General features: G+C 42.4%; 1 protein-coding gene across 2 annotated transcripts; it reads left to right on the top strand.

Annotated features, from left to right (window-relative positions):
* Positions 1–7,995: 7,995 nt before the first annotated feature.
* Positions 7,996–24,139, top strand: LOC139366976 (RNA 3'-terminal phosphate cyclase-like). Of its 2 annotated transcripts, XM_071104925.1 has the most exons (12): positions 7,996–8,056; positions 8,624–8,658; positions 8,773–8,873; positions 9,409–9,552; positions 10,374–10,497; positions 10,954–11,012; positions 11,109–11,250; positions 18,095–18,216; positions 21,845–21,903; positions 22,585–22,679; positions 22,908–23,012; positions 23,129–24,139. In XM_071104925.1, the coding sequence occupies exons 2-12, from the start codon at positions 8,626–8,628 to the stop codon at positions 23,225–23,227; spliced, it is 1,083 nt and encodes a 360-aa protein (XP_070961026.1). In that variant the 5' UTR covers positions 7,996–8,056; positions 8,624–8,625; the 3' UTR covers positions 23,228–24,139. The 2 variants fall into 2 exon arrangements, with proteins under 2 accessions (XP_070961026.1, XP_070960934.1); XM_071104833.1 differs by lacking the exon at positions 7,996–8,056 and having other exon boundaries at positions 8,211–8,658.
* Positions 24,140–26,038: the final 1,899 nt, after the last annotated feature.

The raw sequence follows: 26,038 nt of genomic DNA, 5'->3' as shown, positions 1-26,038 counted from the left end.
TGCTACTGCCAAAGAGTTTTACAACTAAACCAAGATAGACCACAGCCTATTGTTTTCAATGGGAATAAAGAGTCATAGTGGGCAGATAAAGCAATGAGGTGGGCAGATTCAAGCACAAGCTAGCGAGATCCTATTGGCGCGTTCCAACATATTTCTGCAAATTTCCGTTAGGGAACACATATTATGTGAAGTGTGCCTGTGCAGAAACTACATTCGCCTTTGCACTCCTTCTAAACAACGCGATTTTTAAACGTTTTGCAAACGGTAAAGTCTACAAAAAACTTAGTCCACTCTGTTCATAACAGATTTTAGTTTTGGGATAAGAAAACGGTTTTGAAATAAAAATGTTTCATCGACGAGAAAATGTGCCGAATATCGGCCAAAATCCATCTCGTTCCATCTCACACTCTTGGGTTAGTTATACAAAAATATTTGCCTTGTGTCTGTGTTACAACATTACTTGAGGCGATGTTAATGGGGTTAATAGTGATGGGCCAATAATTGAAGTTTGCTGGTTTGAGTCCCTGATGTGATTAGGTAAACCGACTAGGTGAAAAATCTGTTGATCTGCCTTTGAGTAAGGCCCCTTATTGCTCCAGGAAGTAGCTCTGCTTATGAGTGTCTGCTAAATTACTAAAATGTCAAATGTATTAGCAAATTCATAACACATACGCAGTACAACTTTACTTGAGGGGATGTTAATGTAACAGATGTCATTGTACTTCGTAATTCTCTTGTGTTGTATTTTTAAAGAAAGGACTGTCCAGTCAGCGATCGAGGTTTATTGGTGTTTATTCTGACAATAGACACAAGGAAGCACATTAGATGTGCAGGACAACAGTGGCTGTAGATTTATGATTCGTTGCTTGTCAGTCGGTATCAGACTAGGTTTTTTGTAATCAAACATCAAAACAATGACAAAAGTAGTACAAAATACAATCAATGTCAGTACCTGACGATAGATAGAAGAAGCAAATTAGATTTGCAGGACAGTATGTTGATGGCTGTAGATTTGTGTTGTGTCTTTTGGCATGGAAATGCAGTGCCTTCAGAAAGTATTCACACCCCTTGACTTTTTCCACATTTTGTGTTACACCTGAATTTAAAATGGATTCAATCGAGATTTTGTGTCACTGATATATGCACAATACCGCATACTGTCAATGTGGAATTTTGTTTTTAGAATTTTGTAAAAAATTAATAAAAAATGAAAATCTGAAATGTCTTGAATTAATAAGAATTCAACCTCTTTGTTATAGCAAGCCTAAATTTTAAAACAAAATGTGCTTAACAAGTCACATTATAAGTTGCATGGAATCACTCTGTGTGCAATGATAGTGGTTAACATGATTTTTGAATGACTACCCCACCTCTGTACCACACACATACATTTATCTGTAAGGTCCCTCAGTCAAGAAGTGAATTTCAAGCACAGATTCAACCACAAAGACCAGGGAGGTTTTCCAATGCATCGCAAAGGGCACCTATTGTGAGATGGGTGAAAAGAAAAGAAGCAGACACTCAATATCCCTTTGAGCATAGTGAAGTTATCAATTACGCTTTGGATGGTGTATCAATACACCCAGTCACTACAAAGATGCAGGTGTCCTTCCTAACTCAATTGCCAGAGAGGAAGGAAACCACTCAGGGATTTAACCATGAAGCCAATGGGGATTTTAAAACAGTAAAAGATTAATGGCTATGATATGAAAAAACTGAGGATGGATCAACAACATCGTAGTTACTCCACAAAACTAAATGACAGAGTAAAAAGAAAGAAGCCCGCACAGTATAAAAATATTCCAAAACATGCATTTTGTTTGAAATAAGGCACTGAAATAATACTGCAAAAAAATGTGGCAAATACATTCATTTATGTTTTGGGCTAATCCAACACAACACATCACTGAGTACCAGTCTTCATATTTTCAAGCATGGTGGTGGCTGAATCATGTTATGGGTATGCTTGTCATTGGCAAGGACAAGGGAGTTATTTAGGATAAAGCAAACATAATAGCAATCCCAGGAAAAATCCTTGAAGAAAAACTGGTTTAGTCTGCTTTCCAACAGAAACTGGGAGACAAATTCACCATTCAGCAGAACCTAAAATGCCAAATATACACTGGGGTTGCTTACCAAAATGACATTGAATGTTCCTGAGTTGCCTAGTTACAGTTTTGACTTAAATCTGCTTGAAATCGATGGAATGAAAATGGCTATCTAGCAATGATCAACAACCAACTTGACAGCGCTTGAAGAACTTTTAAAAGAATAACGGCCAAATATTGTACAATCCAGGTATGCAAAGCTCTTACCCAAGAGAGACTTACCCAAAAACACTCACAGTTGTAATTTTCTGCCAATGGTGATTCTAACATGTATTGACTCAGGGGGTTGAATACTTACCTAATCAAGTATAATAGTATATAGTAGACTTTTTATTCCACTTAAGACATTACAGAGTATTGTGTGTGGATCATTGACCCTTCGTGGTTGAGAGAATGCCAAGAGGGTGCAAAGCTGTCATCAAGGCAAGAATATAAAATATAAAATGTATTTTGATTTGTTTAATACTTTTTTGGTTACTACTTGATTCCATATGTGTTATTTCGTAGTTTTGATGTCTTCACTATTATTCTACAATGGAGAAAATAGTTAAAATAAATAGTAGTTGTGTCTTTTGACTGGTACTGTGAATATACAGTGGGGAGAACAAGTATTTGATACACTGCCGATTTTGCAGGTTTTCCTACTTACAAAGCATGTAGAGGTCTGTAATTTTTATCGTAGGTACACTTCAACTGTGAGAGACGGAATCTAAAACAAAAATCCAGAAAATCACATTTTATGATTTTTAAGTAATTAATTTGCATTTTATTGCATGACATAAGTATTTGATACATCAGAAAAGCAGAACTTAATATTTGGTACAGAAACCTTTGTTTGCAATTACAGAGATCATACGTTTTCTGTAGTTCTTGACCAGGTGTGCACACACTGCAGCAGGGATTTTGGCCCACTCCTCCATACAGACCTTCTCCAGATCCTTCAGGTTTCGGGGTTGTCGCTGGGCAATACGGACTTTCAGCTCCCTCCAAAGATTTTCTATTGGGTTCAGGTCTGGAGACTGGCTAGTTCACTCCAGGACCTTGAGATGCTTCTTACGGAGCCACTCCTTAGTTGCCCTGGCTGTGTGTTTTGGGTCGTTGTCATGCTGGAAGACCCAGCCACGACCCATCTTCAATGCTCTTACTGAGGGAAGGAGGTTGTTGGCCAAGATCTCGCGATACATGGCCCCATCCATCCTCCCCTCAATACGGTGCAGTCGTTCGGTCCCCTTTGCAGAAAAGCATCCCCAAAGAATTATGTTTCCACCTCCATGCTTCACAGTTGGGATGGTGTTCTTGGAGTTGTACTCATCTTTCTTCTTCCTCCAAACACGGCGAGTGGACTTTAGACCAAAAAGCTCTATTTTTGTCTCATCAGACCACATGACCTTCTCCCATTCCTCCTCTGGATCATCCAGATGGTCATTGGCAAACTTCAGACGGGCCTGGACATGCGCTGGCTTGAGCAGGGGGACCTTGCCTGCTCTGCAGAATTTGAATCCATGACGGCGTAGTGCGTTACTAATGGTTTTCTTTGAGACTGCTGTCCCAGCTCTCTTCAGGTCATTGACCAGGTCCTGCCGTGTAGTTCTGGGCTGATCCCTCACCTTCCTCATGATCAGTTTGTAGGGGAGGTGCAGCCTTGCTAATGGTCTGGTCTTTGGAGTCCTTCAATGTCATCTGAAGTCTCCCACCTATCCGAGCATACATGGTTGACATGACTACACTGACCACCACAGCAGCATGCACCAGGGCAAAACTGCAGGATAACATCAAGTGGGCCTGGATGAAAATCAGGCCAAGCAAATCTCGAAGCATCTCCATAGTTAAGGGACAGCTTGAAGATGTGAGGTTCTGCATTGGAGATGACCCGATACCAATGGTGTCTGAGCAACCCGTCAAGAGCCTGGGTAGATGGTACAACGAAAGCCTCCGGGATAAAGATCAAGTGCAGCAAGTAAGGCAGGACATCGCCGACGGTCTTGAGAACATTAACAAGACCCTACTGCCTGGGAAGCTCAAGCTTTAGTGCCTACAGTTTGGACTTCTCCCCCGGGTAATGTGGCCACTCGCCGTCTATGAGGTCCCAATAACAACAGTGGAGAAGATGGAGCGAACTATTACCTCATACGTGAAGAAATGGCTGGGTGTCCCACGATGCCTGAGTAACATCGGCCTCTATGGCAAAGGGGTCCTTGAACTACCTCTTACAAGTCTAACGGAGGAGGACAAGTGCTCTAAAGTAAGACTTCAGATGACATTGAAGGACTCCAAAGATCAGACCATTAGCAAGGCTGCACCTCCCCTACAAACTGGACGGAAATTGACATCATCCAAGGCTGTGCAGCAAGCAACATCAGCCCTGAGACACCAAGACATTGTGGGGAATATCCAGCATGGAAGAGTAGGCTTTGGCCAGGCAGCAAGCAAACCAACGTTCCATAAGGCAACAACATCTGAACGCAGGAAGCTGGATGTCGAGGAGGTGCGCAGACAGGAGGAGACTGCAAGAAGTGCAATGGCTGTCTCTCTTGCTAAACAAGGGCAATGGATGCGGTGGGAAGGCCTGAAGAGGAGAAAGATCAACTGGAGTGAGCTTTGGCAAATGGAGGCAAGCAACATCAGCTTCATCATAAGAGCTGTTTATGATGTGCTTCCATCACCAAAAAACCTACATCAATGGTATGGCGAGGACCCGACCTGCCCCCTCTGTCCAGCTCCAGCGACTCTCAAGCATATAATGACAGGTTGCAAGACCAGCCTCTCACAAGGCCGCTACACCTGGAGGCATAATCAGGTCCTCAAGAGCCTTTCTGCAGCACTTGAGACCAAGAGGAGTGCAACCAATTCATTACCTCCAAAAACAAGCAATCCCATCAAAACAACAACATTCATCCGGGAGGGACAGAAAAGACCCAAGCACCTCCTACGAAGCCAGAAACTGGACACCTAGCCATGGCCCGGGACTGGAAGATGCTTGTCGATATTGGCCAGCAACTCATTTTTCCACCTGAGATTGCTTCTACCAACCTTAGGCCAGACATGGTACTCTGGTCCCCTTCACGAAAGGCTGTGTACATCATAGTGCTCACAGTCCCGTGGGAAAACTCTGTTGAAGAGGCCTACGAGCGTAAGAAACTGCGTTACACAGAGTTGGCAGCAGACGCAACTCAGCGTGGCTGGAATACAAAAGTCTGGCCAGTTGAAGTGGGATGCAGAGGATTCGTGGCTTATTCCACCATCAGGTTGCTGAAAGAACTTGGAATCCATGGACAGGCTCTGCGGCAGACCGTCAGAGCAGTTTCTCAAGCAGCTGAAAGAGGCAGCCAGTGGATCTGGATCAAACGGAAGGACCCTTGCTGGGCTATAACTTCATGACCCCCCACCCCCACCTGAGAACCCAATTCAGATCCCTCCAACTTGAGGAGGGCATATGAGGTATGCTGTCAGCTGTAGGGCTGGCTCAGGGAAGAGGACGCCCCTGCCTTGCATAGTCCCGTGGGAAATCTTAATTGTGCATGGGACACAAGCTAAGGCTTGATCACCCTTTAGCTGGCCACCTTTGAGGAGGGTGTTTAGTGATTAAAGGCCGAAACACCCACTGATTCGAAGGCACACTACTGAGGATGTGTCCCAAAATTGACATCTTAACCCAGTCTAAGAAATAAACCTACCATGCCACTCTTGCCACGCGGTTGAATTACACAATTCATTGGTCATGAAGCACGAAAATGCTAAATATCTAAGGTAAGGACACCAATGTAATTTTGGTAAACCATCCCTTTAATGCCTATGCATTAATTAATTGTTATGATTTTTACTATTTTTTCTAGGCCTTTCCCACTACTTTTCCAATTTTGAACAGGGAGGGGGTGAGTCAATTGATTGCTCAACATCACGGCAAATCTCATGTGAGTGCATACCATCTATTGGCACAATGGACAGTTTTAACATCTCGTCCCGTGTTTTATGATTCTGGTGGACATTCCTGCAGTCAGCATGCCAATTGCATGCTTGCTCAAAACTTGAGACATCTGTAGCATTGTGTTATGTCAGAAAACTGCACATATTAGAGGGGTCTTTCATTGTCCCCAACACCTGTGTAACGATCATGCTGTTTCATCAGCTTCTTGATATGCCACACCTGTCAGGTGGATGGATTATCTTGTGAAAGAAGAAGAAATGCTGACTAACAGGGATGTAAACACATTTTTGCACAACATTTGAGAGAAATTAGCATTTTGTATATAGACTTAAAAAATATATTTATTTATTTTATTTAAAGAAATATATACTGTATTATTGACTGTATGTTTGTTTATTCCATGTGTAACTCTGTGTTGTTGTATGTGTCAAACTGCTTTGCTTTATCTTAGCCAGGTCGCAGTTGTAAATGAGAGCTTGTTCTCAACTAGCCTACCTGGTTAAATAAAGGTGAAATAAAAATAAATAAATACAATTTTGTGCATATGGAACATTTGTGGGCTCTTTAATTTCAGTTTATGAAACATGGGACTAACACTACATCTTGCGTTTATATTTTTGTTCAGTGTATATACATTAGGACGTGTACATAGTGAACTCGTACATATTGTAAATATGAAAATAGAATATAGAATTTCAGAACGTGACCTACCGCTTGCATGTCAATATAAGACTAAGGAGAATTTAATGTTCGCAATCTTCCCCTATCTGCAAACGTAACCAATGGCATAAAACCTTATTGATATTTAAATTCAATCAATTAATATAAATATATTTCTGCTGTGTCAAGTGGAAACATAACCAACCCTGTTACATTAATAACACATTCATTGTCAATAACAACCACAAGTTGATATTTCCGGTATATCACACAGTAAATGTAGTTTGTTTGTTATACTGCAGATTTGAACATGCAAAATGATCAAGTGCTGCTAATCAATGTGTTTTGCATGGGTTATGAATGGGTTATGTATGGGTTATGAATGGGTTATGTATGGGTTATGAGTGGGCTATGTATGTTATGAATGCGTCAGGTTATTATAGGTTATTAATATGTTATGTATGGGTTATGAATGCATTATGTTTGGGTTTTGAATGGGTGAAATATGAGTTATGAATGTGTTATGTATGGGTTATGAATGGGTTATGTATGGGTTATGAATGGGTTTTGTATGGGTTATGAATGTGATATACATTTTAAAACTGGGAACCAATCAAACAATGGGATGCCTATCCAAAGACAAGGTCTGCAACCACTGTTGAACTTTGTGTTTTGATGCATCTCAACAACAAAGGGATGTGGGTGTTTGTTGCTTATCCAATAAGAGTATCCAACCTGATCAGAGGAGGAGACAGAGCCTTGACTGCATAGGAAAATCTTCCTAATAGAATGTCTGTGCTAACATATGGATATGTTTATTGGGTGCAAGTGCATCCAGTATTATTTTTGGTGTGCTGAATGGGGCAAAAACCTGGCTCCTCTGACCCCAAGACAAATATTCTACTTGCTACTAGTCAAAATGCCAAAAATGCCAGGAACATACTGTACCTATGTGGCAGTGTTTATTAAGGTAGACTCAGCAATATGACGTAGATGCAGAAAGTAAACAGCATATTAGGTCAATTTCCTTCAACAAGCCCGAGGCTCAACTTCTCCGCTGTTTCAGTCCCGTGGCTTTTAAGCTGTAACAGTGTGAAGCGAACATGCGCGCTTGCGCAGATACTGTGTGTGACCGTGTGAGAGCAATGTCTTGCATCTCGCTCATCTCAATATCTGCGGTGTTGCTCGTTGCAATGCCATGACTTAAATGCTCTCTCGCTCTCTTTCACACACACACACACACACACACACACACACACACACACACACACACACACACACACACACACTGTAATGCGTATTAAAGGGCGGTTGAATTACACAATTCATTGGTCATGAAGCACGAAAATGCTAAATATCTAAGGTAAGGACACCAATGTAATTTTGGTAAACCATCCCTTTAATGCCTATGCATTAATTAATTGTTATGATTTTTAGTATTTTTTCTAGGCCTTTCACACCACTACTTTTCCAACTTTGAACAGGGAGGGAGGGGGTGAGTCAATTGATTGCTTGCTGATCACAATTGCGCATGTGCTAACAGTCAACACGATCAAGAGTAGCAGCCTTAATGCTGAGCAACATTTCATGGAAAAATGTGAATAACACGTGAACATCGCAGTTCAAATATAACCCGTTTTTTCGTATCGTTGTGGGATTTTCCTTTTTTCTCTCCCAAGTAATAAGAAATTGCTTTCATTGATAACTACCGCACTGCGCAGTGACGGTTGGGGGAAGTTCACAATTGGAGTAGCTACCCCAGACGCCGGCGGAGTGTGTTACATCAAACGCTGTAAAAAGCTACTTCAGAGCAGAGCATCCACATTTGCGTGTTTTCATATCTTTAGGGACAGACATCATACATTTCTTATAGTGGAGAAGTCATTGAAAAACATAAATATTTTTCTTCTTGTTTCAAAAATGGCCGCAGCAATGGTGGAAATGGACGGAAGTATAATGGAGGGTGTGAGTATTTCAGACGATTAAAATACATTTTATACTACATATTTTATCAACATGATTTGACATTGAACTTAGAATATGTTTTTACTATGTATATTATGTTTTGTCCTCTTTCAGGGCGGGCAAATTTTGAGAGTATCTGCCGCACTGAGTTGCATCAACGGCGCTTCCATCAGAATAAACAAAATTCGCGCAGGTAGAGGTACACCAGGATTAAGGTATTCATTTCCTAAATCCATGTCATGAATTTGTAGAGTATGTAGCTGGCTAGACGACAACAAAAGCCACATGTCATCCTACTAATATAAGAAAGCTTCATTCGAGTTGCAGTCTATAGCCCTGGGGCAATCGCCGGCGTCTCCAGACAGAAGTTTAGTCAATCAGAAAACAAAGCAAAGTTGGTTTAAAGGACCTTTATTTTCCAAGCAGATAGAGCGTCAACTTTAATCTGACAATTAACTGTTTTACAGCCCATGGTCTATAACTTGTCTTATCTTTTGTTTCATATTTAATAGCAGATGCCCACCCCCATAGCTATATTTTTCATGTGATCCTTTGTTGGTAATGTGCAAGCACATGGCACATTGACTTATTTCTATCAACAACTGAACTAGAAAACTTTTCCCTCATTGCCTTGTGTCATTCAGTGCAGATGATATCATAGCCTACATATTGTCATTATTCAATTGAAATGGCTACGTTTTTTTCCTTTCATTGTTAACCTCTTGCCCCCCTTCCCCTTTTCACTACTAGACCACAGCATCTGTCGGGGTTGGAGTTGGTGAGGGACATTTGTTGTGGAAATCTTGAGGGAGGCTCAGTGGGATCTACAGAAGTCACACTCACCCCTGGGAAAATAAAAGCTGGGAATCACACCGCAGACCCACAAACGGCAGGGTAAATCATGTTAGGCTGCACCACCGTTATTCCTGACGGCACACATTCAATGGGAGTATGGGACAGACAGTTTTTGGTTCCTAATCTCAGACAATAATTTATTTAACTAGGCAAGGCAGTTAAGAACAAATTCTTATTTACAATGAAGGAACAGTGGGTGAACAGCCTCGTTCAGGGGCGGCATGACAGATTTTTACCTTGTCAGCTCGGGGATTCGATCTAGCAACCTTTCTGTTACTGGCCCAATGCTCTAAACACTACCTGCCGCCCCAAAGAAAGACAGAGCTGTGGATGGCTATCCAAATGCACTTGTTAAAAACCTTGTTACTATCAAGCTGACATGATACTTGATATCCATATAAACATTACCCAAAATTATGTAGAGTTAGACAATTTCACAAAATAGCAGGAAAAAAAACATTTTGCCTCAGACGATACAATATACTTCAGTGTCAATTTTTAAATGGAAATTCATTTTGTGTATAACGATGGGGGATATTTACATTTGGGAGTATGGAACCCCCTGTTAGTCTCCTGGGGCGGCAGATAGCTTAGCGTTTAAGGGCGTTGGGCCAGTAACCAAAAGATCACTCGTTTGAATCCCCTGAGCCGGCAAGGTGGAAAAATCTGCCGTTCTGAGCAAGGCAGACAACAACTGCTCCCTGGGCACCTATGATGTCGATTTTTAAGGCAGCGGGGGGCACCTCTCTGATTCAGAGGTTTTGGGTTTATTTTGGTAGAATGCATTTAGTTGTACAACAGGGAAGGTAAAGGGGAAACCTAGTCAATCTATCTCATACTTCTATCTTGCTCTGTTCCAGGAGTGTGGGGCTGCTGCTGCAGGTCTCTCTACCCTGTGCCCTGTATGCTGATGGCCCCTCTGAGCTCTGTCTGAAGGGGGGCACCAACGCGGATATGGCCCCGCAGATTGACTACACCATCAAGGTATGGCTAACCTTAACCTGTGTTGGGAGAGGTACCAGTGGCTGTAATTTTTAACATTTATTTGACCTTTTATTTAACTAGACAAGCCAGTTAAGAACAAATTCTTATTTTCAATGACGGCCTAGGAACAGTGGGTTAACTGCCTTGTTCAGGGGCAGAACGACAGATTTTTACCTCATCAGCTCGGGGATTTGATCTAGCAACCTTTCGGTTACTAGTCCAACGCTCTAACCACTAGGCTACTCTGCCGTAATGTGGGTTGTGTTCATGGGAAATCATGAATTTTAGTTCTCACAAATTCTTAAATACCTTGTCTATAGACAGGCACAAAGATGGACTACTTGGTTTATGACTGTCACTAAACATCCTCTTATTTGCCATCTACTTATTTTTAAGTTAGTTTCTTTGTGTTACCGTTATATGTACTCCTAAAGTCAGTTTTACATTTTCCCCCAGGTATTCAAGCCCATTGTGGAGAAGTTTGGTGTACATTTCAACTGTGACTTGAGAATGAGGTTAGTATCGTCCTCCCTGTTAGATTAGTGTTGGTGTAAAAAATACTGCCTGGTCCCCAAAATATAACCATGCGTGCATGTTCTTGTCTTGAATAGGGGCTACTACCCCAAAGGCGGAGGTGAGGTGGTGGCTAAGGTTAGCCCAGTGAGCGAGCTGAGCCCTGTCAACATGACCGAACGAGGAACCATCTCCAAGATCTATGGAAGGTCCTTTGTTGCTGGGGTTTTACCCTATAAGGTACCATACCAAGCAATGGCTTTGGGTTAGAGTTGCCTATGCATTTTACTTTAAGTTACTGTTATACAGTGCCTATAGAAACTCCACACCAGCTTGAACTTTTTTTTCACGTCTTGTTGCGTTACAAAGTGGGATTTAAGAAGATTTAATTGTATTTTTTTTTTTGTAATTGATCTACACAAAATACTCCATAATGTCAAAGTGAAAAGAGAATTCTACTCATTTTACAAATTACAATTTTTTTTTGTTAGGCTAACTGGCTTAACAAATCGCAAGTTAAATGGACTCGCCATTAGGGATTTTAAAACTGCTGCAGAGTTCAATGGCTATGATGGGCGAAAACAACCGAGGAAGAAAACACGGCAAAGGAATTATTATTTTTGGCCTAAATGCAAAGCCTTATGTTTGGGGGCAAATCCAATACATCACTGAGTAACTGCCTCCTTTATTTTCAAGCATGGTGGTGACTGCATCAAACAGGATTGAGCTAAGCCAGTGTTTCCCACTTCCTCAGGACCCAAACGGGTACACGTTTTGGTTTTTGCCCCAACACTGCACAGCTGATTTAAGTGATCAAAGCTTGATGATTAGTTGATTGTTTGAATCAGCTGTGTAGTGCTTGGGCAAAAACCAAAACGTGCACCTTTTGGGGTCCAGAGGACAGAGTTTGGAAAATCCTGAGCTAAGCACAGGCACAATAAAAGAGAACCTGCTTCAGTCTGCTTTACACCAGACATTGGGAAAGGAATTAATCTTTCAGTGGGACAATAACCTACAACATAAAGCCAAATGTACACTGGAGTTGCTTACCAAAAAGACAATGTTCCTAAGTGGCCAAGTTACAGTTTTGACTTAAATCTGCTTGAAAATCTATGGCAAGACTTTTGTGAAGTGCTGGTTCAGGAAAGTTATTGTATTATTAAAAACAAGGTATTTGGTATTTATTAGGATCCCCATTAGCTGTTGCAAAAGCAGCAGCTACTCTTCCTGGGGTCCACACTAAACATGAAACAATACAGAATGACATTATACAGAACATCATTAGACAAGAACAGCTCAAGGACAGAAATACATTTTAAAAAGGCACACGTAAAAAGGAGAGGGGTTATTTAAGATAGTCCTTGAAGAAGTAGGGTTCCAGGTGCTTTTGGAAGATGTGCAGGGACTCTGCTTTCCTAGCTTCAGGGGGAAGCTTCTTCTACCATTGGGGTGTCAGGAGAAGAGCTTGGACCAGGATGAGCGGAAGCTGCCCTCCTGTAGGGGTGGTTGGGCCAAGAGACCAGAGGTGGCTGTACGGAGTTGGGGTGTAGGGTTTGAGCATAGCCTGAAGGTAGGGAAGGGCAGGTCCTCGTGCTGCTCTGTATACAAGCCCCATGGTCTTGTAGTGGATGCGAGCTTCGACTGGATGCCAGTGGAGATTGCAGCGAAGCGGGATGATCTTGCAACCAGAAGGTTGCAAGATCGAATCCCCGAGCTGACAAGGTAAAACTCTGTTGTTCTGCCCCTGAACAAGGCAGTTAACCGTAGTCCGTCATTGAAAATAAGAATTTGTTCTTAACTGACTTGCCTAGTTAAATAAAGGTGTTAAAAAAAGGATCTGATGGTTCACGGTGTCAAAGGCAGTGGCTAGATTAGAGGATGAGAACAGAGGAGAGAGAAAGTAAGCTATGGCAGTATGGAGAGCCTCTGTGACACAAAAGAGCAGTCTTGGTTGAGTGACCAGTCTTGAAGTCTGACTGGTTATCGGAGTTGATCAGACAAAGTGTTTTGGAAAGATTTAAGTGTTGTATTTTTGAGGAGGGGAGCGTCTCCAGACGTTTTGAGGTCAAGGTCAGGGATTAATTGATGAGGGAAGTGAGGACAGGGAGAAGGTCTCCAGAGATGTTCTGGAGGAGGGGAGGGGTTCAAGCGGGCAGGTTGTTGGGCAGTCAGACCTCCCTAGTTTCACGGCGTAGGGAAGTTCTGTGTGAGTGGACCAGTTGAATCAATAGGCTGAGTGAATGACTAGCGGATGTCTTCAACCTTCTTTTCAAAGTGGCTGACAAAGTTGTCCGGGGAGGGGGTGGAGGATTAAGGAGCGAGGAGAAGGTTGAAAAGAGTTAACTAGGGTTAGAGGCAGAAGCTTGAGATTTATAGTGATAGAAAGTGGCTTTATTGGCAGATACAGAAGAGGAGGTAAAAATCTGTTGTTCGGCCCCTGAACAATACAGTTAACCCGCTGTTCCTAGGGCGCCGAAGACGTGGATGTCGATTAAGGCAGCCTCTCTGATTCCGAGGGTTTGGGTTAAATGCGTAAGACACATTTCAGTTGAAGGCATTCAATTGTACAACTGACAAGGTATCACCCTTTCCCTCAGAGGAGGGAGTGAAAGTATGATAGGTCCTGCGGAAGTTTAGTTTCCCTCCATTTTCACTCAGCTGCCCGCAACCCTGTTCTGTAAGCTCGCAATGAGTCACTCAGCCACGTAGTGGGGGGGGGGCTGAGCCGGCCAGGAGGATAAGGGACAGTGCGAGTCATAGGATGCGGAAAGGGCGGGGAGAGTAGGGTCGACGAGGCAGAATCAGGAGACAGGATTAAAAAAAAAAAAAAAATTAGCCCTTTTTTTCCCTCCCCAATTTCGTGGGAACCAGTTGGTAGTAGTTAGTCTTGTCTCATCGCTGCAACTCCCGTACGGACTCAGGAGAGGCGAAGGTCGAGAGCCATGCGTCCTCTTGAAACACATCCCAACCTAGCCGCACTGCTTCTTGACACAATGCACATCCAACCCGGAAGCCAGCCGCACCAATGTGTCGGAGGAAACACCGTACACCTGGCGACCTGGTCAGTGTGCACTGCACCCGGCCCGCCACAGGAGCCGCTAGTGCGCGATGAGACAAAGATATCCCTGCCGGCCAAACCCTGCCTAACCCGGATGACGCTGGGCCAATTGTGCGTCGCTCCATGGACCTCCAGAATCACCAGAATCTCTGGTGACACAGCTAGCACTGAGATAGTGCCTTAGACCACAGTGCCACCCGGGAGGCCCGAAGAAGGATTTAATAAAAGGGAGAGATGATAGGATAGAGGAGGAGTAGTGGGAGAGCGACAATTGCGACGGTGCATGACCGTCTGGGTAGGGGCTGAGTAGCTAGGGTTTGAGGAAAGGGAGACCGAAAAGGAAGCAAAATAGTGATCAGAGACCCGGAGGGGGGTTGTAGGGAGATTAGTAGGCGAGATTAGTAGGTGTAGAGCTTACAGTGAAATGCTTACTTATGAGCCCCTAACCAATAATAAGAATAAGAAATAAAAGTAACAAGTAATTAAAGAGCAACAGTAAAATAACAATGGTGAGACTATACAGGGGGGTACCGGTACAGAGTCGATGTGCGGGGGGGCACTGGATAGTCGAGGTAATTGAGGTAAGATGTACATGTAGGTTGAGTTATTATCTATGCATAGTCACTTCAATAACAGAGAGTAGCAGTGGTGTAAGGGGGGGGGGGGGTAATGCAATAAGTCTGGGTAGGCATGTGATTAGCTGTTCAGGAGTCTTATGGCTTGGGGGGTAGAAGCTGTTTGGAAGCCTAGACTTGGTGCTCCGGTACCGCTTGCCGTGCGGTAGCAGAGAGAAAGTCTATGACTAGGGTGGCTGGAGTCTTTGACAATTTTTTTAGGGCCTTCCTCTGACACTGCCTGGTATATAGGTCCTAGATGGCAGGAAGCTTGGCCCCAGTGACGCACTACCCTCTAGTGCCTTGCAGTCGGCGGCTGAGCAGTTGCCATACCAGGCAGGCAGTGATGCAACCAGTCCGGATGCTCTTGATGGTGCAGCTGTAGAACCCTTTGAGGACTCATGCCAAATATGTTCAGTCTCCTGAGGGGGAATAGGTTTTGTCATGCCCTCTTCACGACTGTCTTGGTGTGCTTGGACCTTGTTAGATTGTTGGTGATGTGGACACCAAGGAACTTGAAGCTCTCAACCTTTTCCACTACAGCCCCTTCGATGAGAATGGGGGCATGCTCAGTCCTTTTTTCCCTGTAATCCACAATCCTCTCCTTTTGTCTTGATCATGGTGAAGGAGAGGATGTTGTTCTGGCACCACATGGCCAGGTCTCTGACATCTGCGAATTTAACGATTGGAGTCGTGCCTGGCCATGCAGTCATGAGTGAACAGGGAGTACAGGAGGGGACTGAGCACGCACCCCTGAGGGGCCCCTGTGTTGAGGATCAGGATGTGTTGTTACCTACCCTTACTACCTGGGGGCAGCCCATCAGGAAGTTCCTGATCCAGTTGCAGAGGGAGGTGTTTAGTCCCAGGTTCTTAGCTTATTGATGAGCTTTGATGGAGGGCACTATGGTGTTGAACGCTGAGCTGTAGTCAATGAATAGCATTCTTACATAGGTGTTACTTTTGTCCAGGTGGGAATGGGCAGTGTGGAGTGCAATAGATTGCATCATCTGTGGATCTGTCAGCGCAGTATGCAAATGATGTGAGTGCTTTGTGTTGGTCGTCATTTAGGCAGGTTACCTTAGTGTTCTTGGGCACAGCGACTATGGTGGTCTGCTTAAAACATGTTGGTATTACAGACTCAGACAGGGAGAAGTTGAAAATGTCAGTGAAGACACTTGTCAGTTGGTCAGCGCAGGCTCGCAGTACACGTCCTGGTTATCCGTTCTGTGCGGCCATGTGAATGTTAACCTGTTTTAAAGGTCCTACTGACATTGGCTGCAGAGAGCGTAATCACACAGTCTTCCGGAACAGCTGGTGCCCTCATGCATCTTTCAGTGTTATTTGCTTCGAAGCGCGCATAGAAGTAGTTTAGCTCATCTGGTAGGCTTGTGTCACTGGGCAGCTCTCGGCTGTGCTTCCCTTTATCATCTGTAATGGTTTGCAAGCCCTGCCACATCCGACGAGCATCAGAGCCGGTGTAGTACGATTCGATCTTAGTCCTGTATTGGCGCTTTGCCTGTTTGATGGTTTGTCGGAGGCCATAGCGGGATTTCTTATAAGATTCCGGATTAGAGTCCCGCTCCTTGAAAGCGTCAGCTCAAGCCTTTAGCTCAGTGCAGATGTTGCCTGTAATCCATGGCTTCTGGTTGGGGTATGTACGTACGGTCACTGTGGGGACGACGTCATTGATGCTCTTATTGATGAAGCCAATGACTGATGTGGTGATCTAGTCACTGGTGCTTCCTGCTTTAATTTTTGCTTGTATGCAGGTTTCAGGAGGATAGAATTATGGTCAGATTTGCCAAATGGAGGGTGATTTTAAGTTTCCCTGTATTAAAGTCCACAGCCAAGAGTGGCGCCGCCTCTGGGGAGTGTTTTCCTGTTTGCTTATGATGGAATGCAGCTCAGTCTGTGGTGGTATGTAGACAGCTATGAAAAATACAGAAACTCTTGGTAGATAGTGTTGTCTACAGCTTATCAAGAGATACTCAGGCAAGCAAAATCTTGAGACTTCCTTAGATATCGTGCACCAGCTCTTGTTTACAAAAATACATAGTCTGCCTCCCCTTGTCTTAACAGACGCCGCTGTTCCTGCCAGTACAGCGTATAACTTATACGCTTATAATGTTGTCATTCAGCCACAACTCCGTGAAGCATAAGATTTTACAGTTTTGAATGTCCCGTTGGTAGTTTAATCTTCCGTGTAGGTCATCGATTTTACTTTCCAAAGATTGCACGTTTGCTAGCTGAATGGAAGGCAGTGGGGTTTTATTCGTTGGCCTACGAATTCTCAGAATGCAGCCTGCCCTCCAGCCTGTTTTTCTCCACCTTCTCTTCATGCAAATGACGGGGATCTGGGCCTGTTCCCGGGAAAGCAGTATGTCATTCCTGTCAGACTCGTTAAAGGGAAAAAAGGATCCTGCCAGTTCGTGTTGAGTAATCGCAGTTCTGATGTCCAGAAGTTTTTTCCGGTCATAAGAGACGGTTGCAGCAACATTATGCACAAAATAAGTAAAAAATCTAAGTTCCAAACAATGCAAAGAAACGAACAAAAAAGACAATCTGTGGCTATGTATGAAAGAGATTCTGTGTACTATGTCATGTGCACAACGTCATTGCTCTCCGGCTCTCTCTCTGCTGTGTCCACTGAGCTGTTGGCCCTGCCCTGCAACCTTATTGGTTAACGCTGGGCAGACCTTTTGGTAGCTGTCACTCAAATGCGAGGGGCTGAAGCTCTTTGCGAAGAACTCAAATTCCTACGGGGCTGGCCCACATAGGGTGGAAATTTAGGGGAAATGGCGCGGCTTCAAGAGAACGTTTCTTTCAAACTAGTGATTTCGTGGCTAATTGAGGTAAGACATTATGCTTACAATTGGCTCGTTCACCCCTCTCCCCTGTAACTATTTCCGAGATTGTTGCTGTAAATGAGAATGTGTTCTCCGTCAACGTACTTGGGAAAATAAGGGTTAAATAAAAAATCTTCATGTATGAGCTACACATTGACACATCCAGCCCAAATAAGGAGGTAGTCACCAAAATACCGGAGCATGTATTTAATGTAGTACTGTAGCGATTACTTTTAGCCCTACCTACATGTACATATTACCTCAACTACCTTGTACCCCAGCACATTTACTCGGTACCGGTACTCCTTGTATAATCTTTTCACGGTGAAGTCTACACTTGTTGTATACGGCGCATGTGACAAAGTAAAATTGAAATTTTGCGGTTTGGTCCTTATTCCACTTGTGTACTTACAAACAACGGATTAGACCTTTCTGGACAGGTGAAATGCATGTGATGGAGAAGTTTCCTGTCCGTCTGCTACCCCTCTGGACTTAAATGCACATGATAAAATGAAGTAGTTTCTGAGATCAGATTTGAGTGAGCTCAAATACTCCTTTTCCTCCAGCTTGCCAAGGACATGGCCACGACTGCAACAAGAGTTATCAGGCGAGAGATAAAGGACCTTTACATCAACATTCAAACACTGCAGGAGAAGGACATGGCCTGTGGAAGCGGCAACGGCATCATGTGAGCGTATTTACATGACATTAACCATTGCATTATCACTCAAATGTATTTATAAAGCCCTTTTTACATTGGCAGATGTCACAATGTGCTTATACAGAAATCTAGCCTCAACTCCAAACCGCAAGCAATGCAGATGTAGAAGCATGGTAGCTAGGAAAAACTTCTTAGAAAGGCAGGAACCTAGGAAGAAACCTAGAGAGGAACCAGGCTCTGAGGGGTCTTCTTTTGTCTGTGCCGGGTGGAGGTTATAAGAGTTCATGGCCATTAAGGCCAGATCGTTCTTCAAGAAGTTTAAACGTTCATAGATGACCAACAGGGTCAAATAATAATCAGTGGTTGTAGAGGGTGCAACAGTTCAGTACCTCAGGAGTAAATGTCTGTTGGCTTTGAGGTCGAGACAGCAGATGGGGTAGGGGGAGGGAGGGTCTAACCACAGGTCCGGGACAAAGTAGCACCTCTGGGGAACAGGTCAGGTTTTCCATCGCCACAGAAACTGGATCAGAGGCACAACCAGGTGGACTAGGGACACCCAGGAGTCATCAGTCCAGATGGTCCTCCGGGAGGAGAGAGCGATGGGAGAATTAGAGGGACACCAGATAAACCTGTAAACACTGTTAAAAGTTGTCTATACCTGTATGACCTCAGTAAACCTGGATCAATCACAATCAATGGTAATGTTTTCTGTGAAGATCTTTGTCAAAACAGTTGCACTAGTGGAGGACATTGGGTGTCATCTGAACATGCTTCATAGGTAGTGACGTGACTATCGTGATGGTTATTTTATCAAATCAGTTAACTGTTTAATTATTACGTGATTAAATTAATCATGTAACAATTAACTCATTAGCAATCTTGGGGCACCACAAAGTTTGTTTCATGAGTTACCGTTTCCCGAATTAACTAAAGAATATCAGAATATATTGTAAAATTAGTCATCCATTAATTATTAGTATTATTATTACCTCATATCAGTCTTTCTGAATGTCGTTGACTTCAAATCTGCATGAACCCTAGTCTAAATGTTTCAGTAATAGTAAATAATTAAGACAATTTGTGTAACTAAATAATCACACAGAATTACATAAACACACACACGATAGATTATATGTTGAATACTAGCATAATGCAATGAAAAGTCCCTAGTGGACTAACCTGATATGACAGCTTGGTACACAATGAAAAGGGAGGGGCATATTAATTTATTATACATGCGTGTGAAGCTATGCTCATGGGAATATGAATACTTTGCACATGAACGACCGCTCATTCAAAAATAATTGCAATGTGTATATATATTTACGCTTGTATGTCTTTGTTGTCTCTGTTGAAATTGCCCGGTCCATCTATTGGGAGTCATTCGACAGAAGTCTCTGGTTTGTCCACCAGAGGTCACAGTGTCCTTTGTATTTGTTGTCGTCTTTCTTTGTTTTGGAAGTGTTCGTTAGATTGGAGGGTCTTGTAGTGGGTCGTGTAGTTTTAGACCATTTGTCATGTATTCAGCTCGTGCTGCACGTATACTGGGCTAGTAGTTTAACCTCTTGAAGCTAGGGGGCACTATTTTTATGTTTGGAAAAATAACGTTCCCAATGTAAACGGCCTATTTCTCAGGCCCATATGCTAGAATATGCATATAATTGACAGATTAGGATAGAAAACACAAAATATTGTCTTGAGTATAACATAACTGATATTGCAGGGGCAACCTGAGGAAAATCAAACCAGGAAGTGGCTTCTATTTTGAAAGCTCCATGTTCCATAGCCTGCCTAAGCTCCATTTAAAGGGATATCAACCAGATTCCTTTCCTATCGCTTCCTCAAGGTGTCAAGTCTTTAGACAGTTTCAGGCTTTTATTTTGAAAAATGAGCGAGAAAGATAACATCGCGTCAGGTGTTCGCGTGAGTTTTGCTCGCGCAACAGAGATTGGGCAGCCATTGCCTCTCCCTCTCCTACTGATAAAGACAGTTGCAGTTGATATATTATCGATTATATATTTTAAAAACAACCTGAGGATTGATTATAAAAAATGTTTGACATGTTTCTGTGGACATTACGGATACTATTTGGAATTTGTCTGCGTTGTTGTGACCGCTCTTTCCTGTGGATTTCTGAACAACGCGCCAAACAGAGGTATTTTGAATATAAAATAATCTTTATGGAACAAAAGGAACATTTATTGTGTAACTGGGAGTCTCGTGAGTGAAAACATCCGAAGATCATCAAAGGTAAACGATCAATTTTATTGCTTTTCTGATTTTCGTGACCAAGCTACTTGATGCTAAGTGTACATAATGTTTAGTCGAGCAATCGATAAACTTACACAAACGCTTGGATTGCTTTCGCTTGTAAAGCATATTTTCTAAATCTGAGACGACAGGTGGATTAACAAAAGGCTAAACTGTGTTTTGCAATATTGCACTTGTGATTTCATGAATATAAATATTTTTAGTAATATTTTTTGAATGTGGCGCTATGCAATTCAGCGGTTGTTGATGACAATTATCCCGCTACAGGGATGGGTAGCGTCAAGAAGTTAAAACGCCAGTAGCTACGCGGCAATGTACTGGTGTATATTTAAATTGCAACCATTTCAATGTGTTGCCACCGCTCCACGTTTTCTGGTCTACTGTAAATTTCATTAGGAATCCTTTTATGCACTCACCTTGAAGGGCGTGGTTACTGACTTGGCAAAAGGTTTTTATATAAAAAAATTATCTAATTTAGAAGGTTAAAATCACATTTCATCTTCTCACAAATTGTTTCATATTTAATCATCTGTTGTACAACATTTAGATGTAAACCTGACCCTATGAATGCGTACACTTTCAGAGATAGTTATTTAGTTTTATCGTCCTTAACTTCTTGCGGATCAGTGGGACGCTAGCCAACATCCGGTGAAATTGCAGAGCGAGAAATTCAAAATGTAAAATTCACCATTCATGAAAATACAAGTGTCTTACATCGTTTAGAAGCTTAACCTCTTGTTAATCCAGGCGCTTTATCAGATTTCAAAAAGGCTTTACAGTGAAAGCATACAATGCGATTATCTGAGGACAGCGCCCCGCGTAAAAAAGCATTATAAACATTTTCCAAACAAGCAGAGGTGTCACAAAAGTCAGAAATAGATCCCTTACCTTTGAAGATCATCCTCTGTTTGCAATCCCAAGGGTCTCCGCTACATTACAACTGTTTGTTTTGTTCGATAAAGTCCTTTATATCCCAAAAAAAGTCAGTTTAGTTGGTGCACTTGATTCAGTAATCCACCGGTTTCCCTCGTTCAAAATGCATACAAATGAATCCCAAAAGTTACCAATAAACGTTGTCCAAACAAGTCAAACAATGTTTCTAATCAATCCTCAGGTACCCTAATATGTAAATAAATGATACAATTTAAGGAGGAGAATAGTATGTGCGAGAGAGAGGAGGGGGTGGGAGGGCGTATCTTTGCTCCTCACCCAGGAGGGAAAGTCATGACGGTAGACTGATGGCTTGCATAATGTTTTGTGTCCCTAGTTTGGTGGATAGACAATAGAGAAGGTTACTTTCAACAGAACTGCCATGGGTTGTCTGTCATCTTAAATGCTATCCACCTCTACCACATTTTTGATATGGTGTCTCTATTCTCCCCAGAATCATCGCAGAGTCTTCCACAGGCTGTATATTTGCAGGGTCAGCTCTTGGCAAGAAAGGTGAGAAATCCATTGTTCTTATGCTTGTTTGGTCTTTGAAGTGAAGTGTACAGACCAATATGTACCACTAGTGGGCAACGTTCTACAAAGAAAGACATGCTTGACAATGTTATGATGAGAAACTGTATATAAGCTTGGATGGTGAGTAAAGTTGTGCTTCAACATAAGCATTGCTAAAGCCATATAAGGTAAGCGGTCAACAGCAGAGAATAGGGAAATATTGAGAAAAAGGAAAATGTTGTTGGCTAACATTTTTCAATTGCTATCATATGCATCTGTAGGTTGTTTTTTTTAATGTTGTGACCGTTACATGAACAAAAGTTTGTTCTATTGGGGGCAGAGTTAGGAAGTGTATGTATCTGAATAATTTAAATATCCAACCCAGCTCTATCCAATGACCTGGTTTGCACCTCCCCTGTGACTCTCTGGCACACCCTCGCACACCGATAACCTCTGGGCCAGTATTCTCAAATCTTCTAAGAGTAAAATATCTGTTGATTTGGAGTCAGTTTTGCTTTTTAGATCATAATATGATTGGATTCTTCTAGGGAGGCCTGATCCTAGATCAGCACTTCTGCTCTTAGACGCTACAAATATGGGCCCAGATAAAATAATTGGGGGAAAAAATATAACACGTGCTGAGCAGATTGGCTGTCTAACGCTGGTCCCCCAATGTCTCAGGTGTGTACCCAGACAAAGTGGGCTTTGAGGCTGCAGAGATGCTGCTCAGGAATATAAGGCACAACGGCTGTGTGGACGAGTTTCTGCAGGACCAGGTTAGCAATGAACCACGCACACACAGGGGTATTTCACAAAGCAAGCTTGGGTGACCTCCTGTAAGTAAACTAGAATCATTGTAATTAACATATACTTCCAAATTCAAGTTAAGAATGGGTGCTTGACACCATACCTCTCCTTGCCTCACTGTCCATCTCACAGTATCCACTTGAACTTACTCTATTTGGAATCAGCTGCTGAACTCTTCTTCTTTCACTCTCTGGCAGCTCATCCTTTTCATGGCCTTAGCAAACGGCATCTCCAGAATCCGCACTGGCCCAGTCACCCTACACACAAAGACTGCAATCCATGTGGCAGAACAGCTCACCCAGGTGGGTCCAAAACACATTTTAATTGATTTCCAAAGACTCAATTGATGGGAAAATGAGCACTCAGTGCATGGTTTTATAAAGTCAACTTTTTTATATCATTCTTTCCTTATTCTCAGGCCAAGTTTACAGTGACCAAGGCAGATGACGAGAATGCCAGCAATGACACCTACATCATCGAGTGCCAAGGAGTGGGTGTCACCAACCCTCATTTCTAGCCACACCCATGTGTCTAACCGGCCCTTTTATGTTGTCTCCACCTGCAGCCGTGGATAGAAGAGGCACTGGAGACACTACTGTGATGTCACCTAACGGTCGGATGCTGCTTCTATTTATATTACCATTTATCATGGCCCTCGTGGCACGATATTCAAGCAAATGAATTATTGGTTTACAAACGCACAGCCACATGACAGTTGGTCATCGTTGTCCTTTCCCCCTATTGCATTAACTGTCATTACCCTCGTAGCTTGTATAACTCAGGGTATTAATGCCTTACACTGTTATAATAAAAACATTAGATTTCTGTGTAGAAGGGGTGTACGTTTCAGCAGTCTCAGTGCATACAGGCTTTTATGGCAAAAAAAGCCATTGTTCATGTTCTGTCCCTAGTTGATCATTCTAGTTCCATTTTGCTTCATACGGGGAGGATTTCTGTATTTTGAAAGATATGTCTTGAAAAAGTGATTGCTGAAAAGCAAAACATTTAGGGGCTATGACAACAATGGACTAATGAAACAAATACCAATATGTTGTTTTTGGGTGGAGTTTTCCTTTATGTCAATTGTTTCACTTATTAGAATTTTTTTTGGTGCATTGTTTGTCACTCAGGTAATGCAGATTAGACTGCAGAATTGTGTTGACTACTGTATTAGTCAGATAATGTTTAAAAGACAATGTGGAGATTTGTTTTCCACATTGTTTTGAGAAAATATGAATAAAATACCTTATTTTTGCCTTCTCTGAACAGAAGATGATCTTGAGTAAAGGATTTGTGACATATCATGGATTGATTCAGATATCTTCTCACCCCCAGAAATGCGTAGCTGGATGTCTGTCATCACTCATAACCCCTTCATTGCATTAAACAATTAAATCCATGTCTTTACATATCATGGTAGTGATTCAAACTGTTTTAGTACGGGAGACTATTTATTTCCAGTGAATGACTCGTTCCAGGAATCTTAATGTGCTGAAGAGTACATAGCCATAGCATGGAGTTGCTTGTCTGATAGTTATTAGCTATCTAGCTGACCCAGCTTGATAGCATGGTCATGTTATACTTGCCAACTAATGATTCGCCAGCAAGAACCTTTGCTTTTTGCCATTGCAACTGTTGAGGTGCTTGGTGTTCTTATTCCAGATCATTAGCAGAAATAGCTGCAGGGTTGAAAGACTGGAAAGCATGCAGTCAGACACCTTGAGCATTTCATTGTGCATGTGACAACTAAGTCTTCGGGAGTGAAGTGTAGACCCGTGAAAAACCTTATGCAACTTCTCTCAGCAAAGCTGACTTTTTTTCCTCCCGTCTGCAACTACTTGACAACTTTTTCGACAAGCTCTCGCAAGTAATGAGAAGGTCAACTATGGTATGTTTTAGCTTTGCTTGTTGAGTGGTTATGAAAGTGGTTAATGTGTGAGGGCTTGAGGGTTGACTGCAAGGCTTGTTGCTTAGCTATTTTTGTGGCCTAATCCAATTCTCTTCACTCACCACCAAATGTGTGGACATCTCATTGGTGAGGTTGTTGTGAACATTGAGCTTTTTCTCAATCTCCAGTTATTCACAACCGTAATCTATGTGTGTTGCTGATAGTCACAAACTTCCTAATTTTAAGCTATTGTTTTAGATTGAAACAAAATAGTTTTTATTGGTAGCTCAGTCACTGAATTGTATACCGATTTTACAGTACATACATAAAACTACAAATTCTCAATAAAAAAATAATCCCAAAGTACTACACCCATAATAGCACCACTATATAAACTTTAGTCTGCTTTGTCTATTTCAGGGACACCCCAGGTCCTGGCTATGTACTCATGGCAGGGGATATTGTGTAATCTTATCAGTTATCATCTTGGCCTGTTTCCTTCCATCTTTTCATCGTTTTTCTCCACCCATCCTGTTTGTCTGTTCTCAGATGCAATATAAGGTTCCAAACCTTAAAGACCATTTAGGGAGCTGATGTCGGACTTGAAAGTATGATAATGAGAAAGATTTGTTTGCTACAGTACAGCAGGCCTACAATCAGTCATCTCTGCGTTCACAAACCGTGGCGGTGCTGATAGATACAGTATGTCAACACCACATGACTTTAGGGCCGTTGAAGCATTTTTACTGCAAATAAAGCAAGAGAAACAAACTATAGTAATCTTATCAGGTTCATAGTGTAGGAACAGGCCTGAAAATGTACAGTGTAAACAATATACTGTAACCTGTATTTGTCAAATATACACACTTATGTTGTTCCTCGTCAACCATTGCTTAACCTTTCTGAACTGCCCTTACAATGGTTGCATAAGGGATTATTGTCAACACACTTCTGAAGTGAAAAGATTTACTCAGAGTTGGCAGAGCCATAAAAGCCTGTGTTTCAAAACCAGTGCTATTTCAACTACCCAACACTGAGAGGTTGGGGAAATTGCATCACGCCACTGTTTTAAATTCACAAAACACCCTGTCAAGACAACTCTCTTGATCTAATACTCCTATTGTCTGGTGGTTCTTTAGAATAAACTGATGAGAGGAAACTATGCACATCCAAACATTCTCTTGTCTGAAATTGCTTTCCTTGTTGCACAGTGCAGGTAAGCCATCTCTTCACAGCACAGAGGTTGGTGTCACCTTAATTGGAGAGGACGGGCTTGTGGTAATGGCTGGACCGGAATCAGTGGAATGGTATCAAACACATGATTTGATGCCATTCCATTTGCTCCGTTCTAGCCATTCTTATGAGCCGTCCACTGCTTTACAGGTACAGGTTTGCTTGTCCTTCTTTTCCATGATGTCAGACATGGAGAGTATTAAGTTG

The sequence above is a fragment of the Oncorhynchus clarkii genome, chromosome 1, assembly GCF_045791955.1.
Source record: "Oncorhynchus clarkii lewisi isolate Uvic-CL-2024 chromosome 1, UVic_Ocla_1.0, whole genome shotgun sequence".
Classification (NCBI taxonomy): Eukaryota; Metazoa; Chordata; class Actinopteri; order Salmoniformes; family Salmonidae; genus Oncorhynchus; species Oncorhynchus clarkii.
This window is presented reverse-complemented; position numbering and strand designations above follow the sequence as displayed.

Excerpts from the sequence above, each read along its gene's own strand:
- LOC139366976 (XM_071104833.1), top strand. The coding sequence starts at position 8,614 with ATGGCCGCAGCAATGGTGGAAATGGACGGAAGTATAATGGAGGGT. Across the intron at positions 11,251-18,094 it reads CTGGGGTTTTACCCTATAAG|CTTGCCAAGGACATGGCCAC; the intron begins GTACCATACCAA and ends CTTTTCCTCCAG. Across the intron at positions 22,680-22,907 it reads ACGAGTTTCTGCAGGACCAG|CTCATCCTTTTCATGGCCTT; the intron begins GTTAGCAATGAA and ends ACTCTCTGGCAG.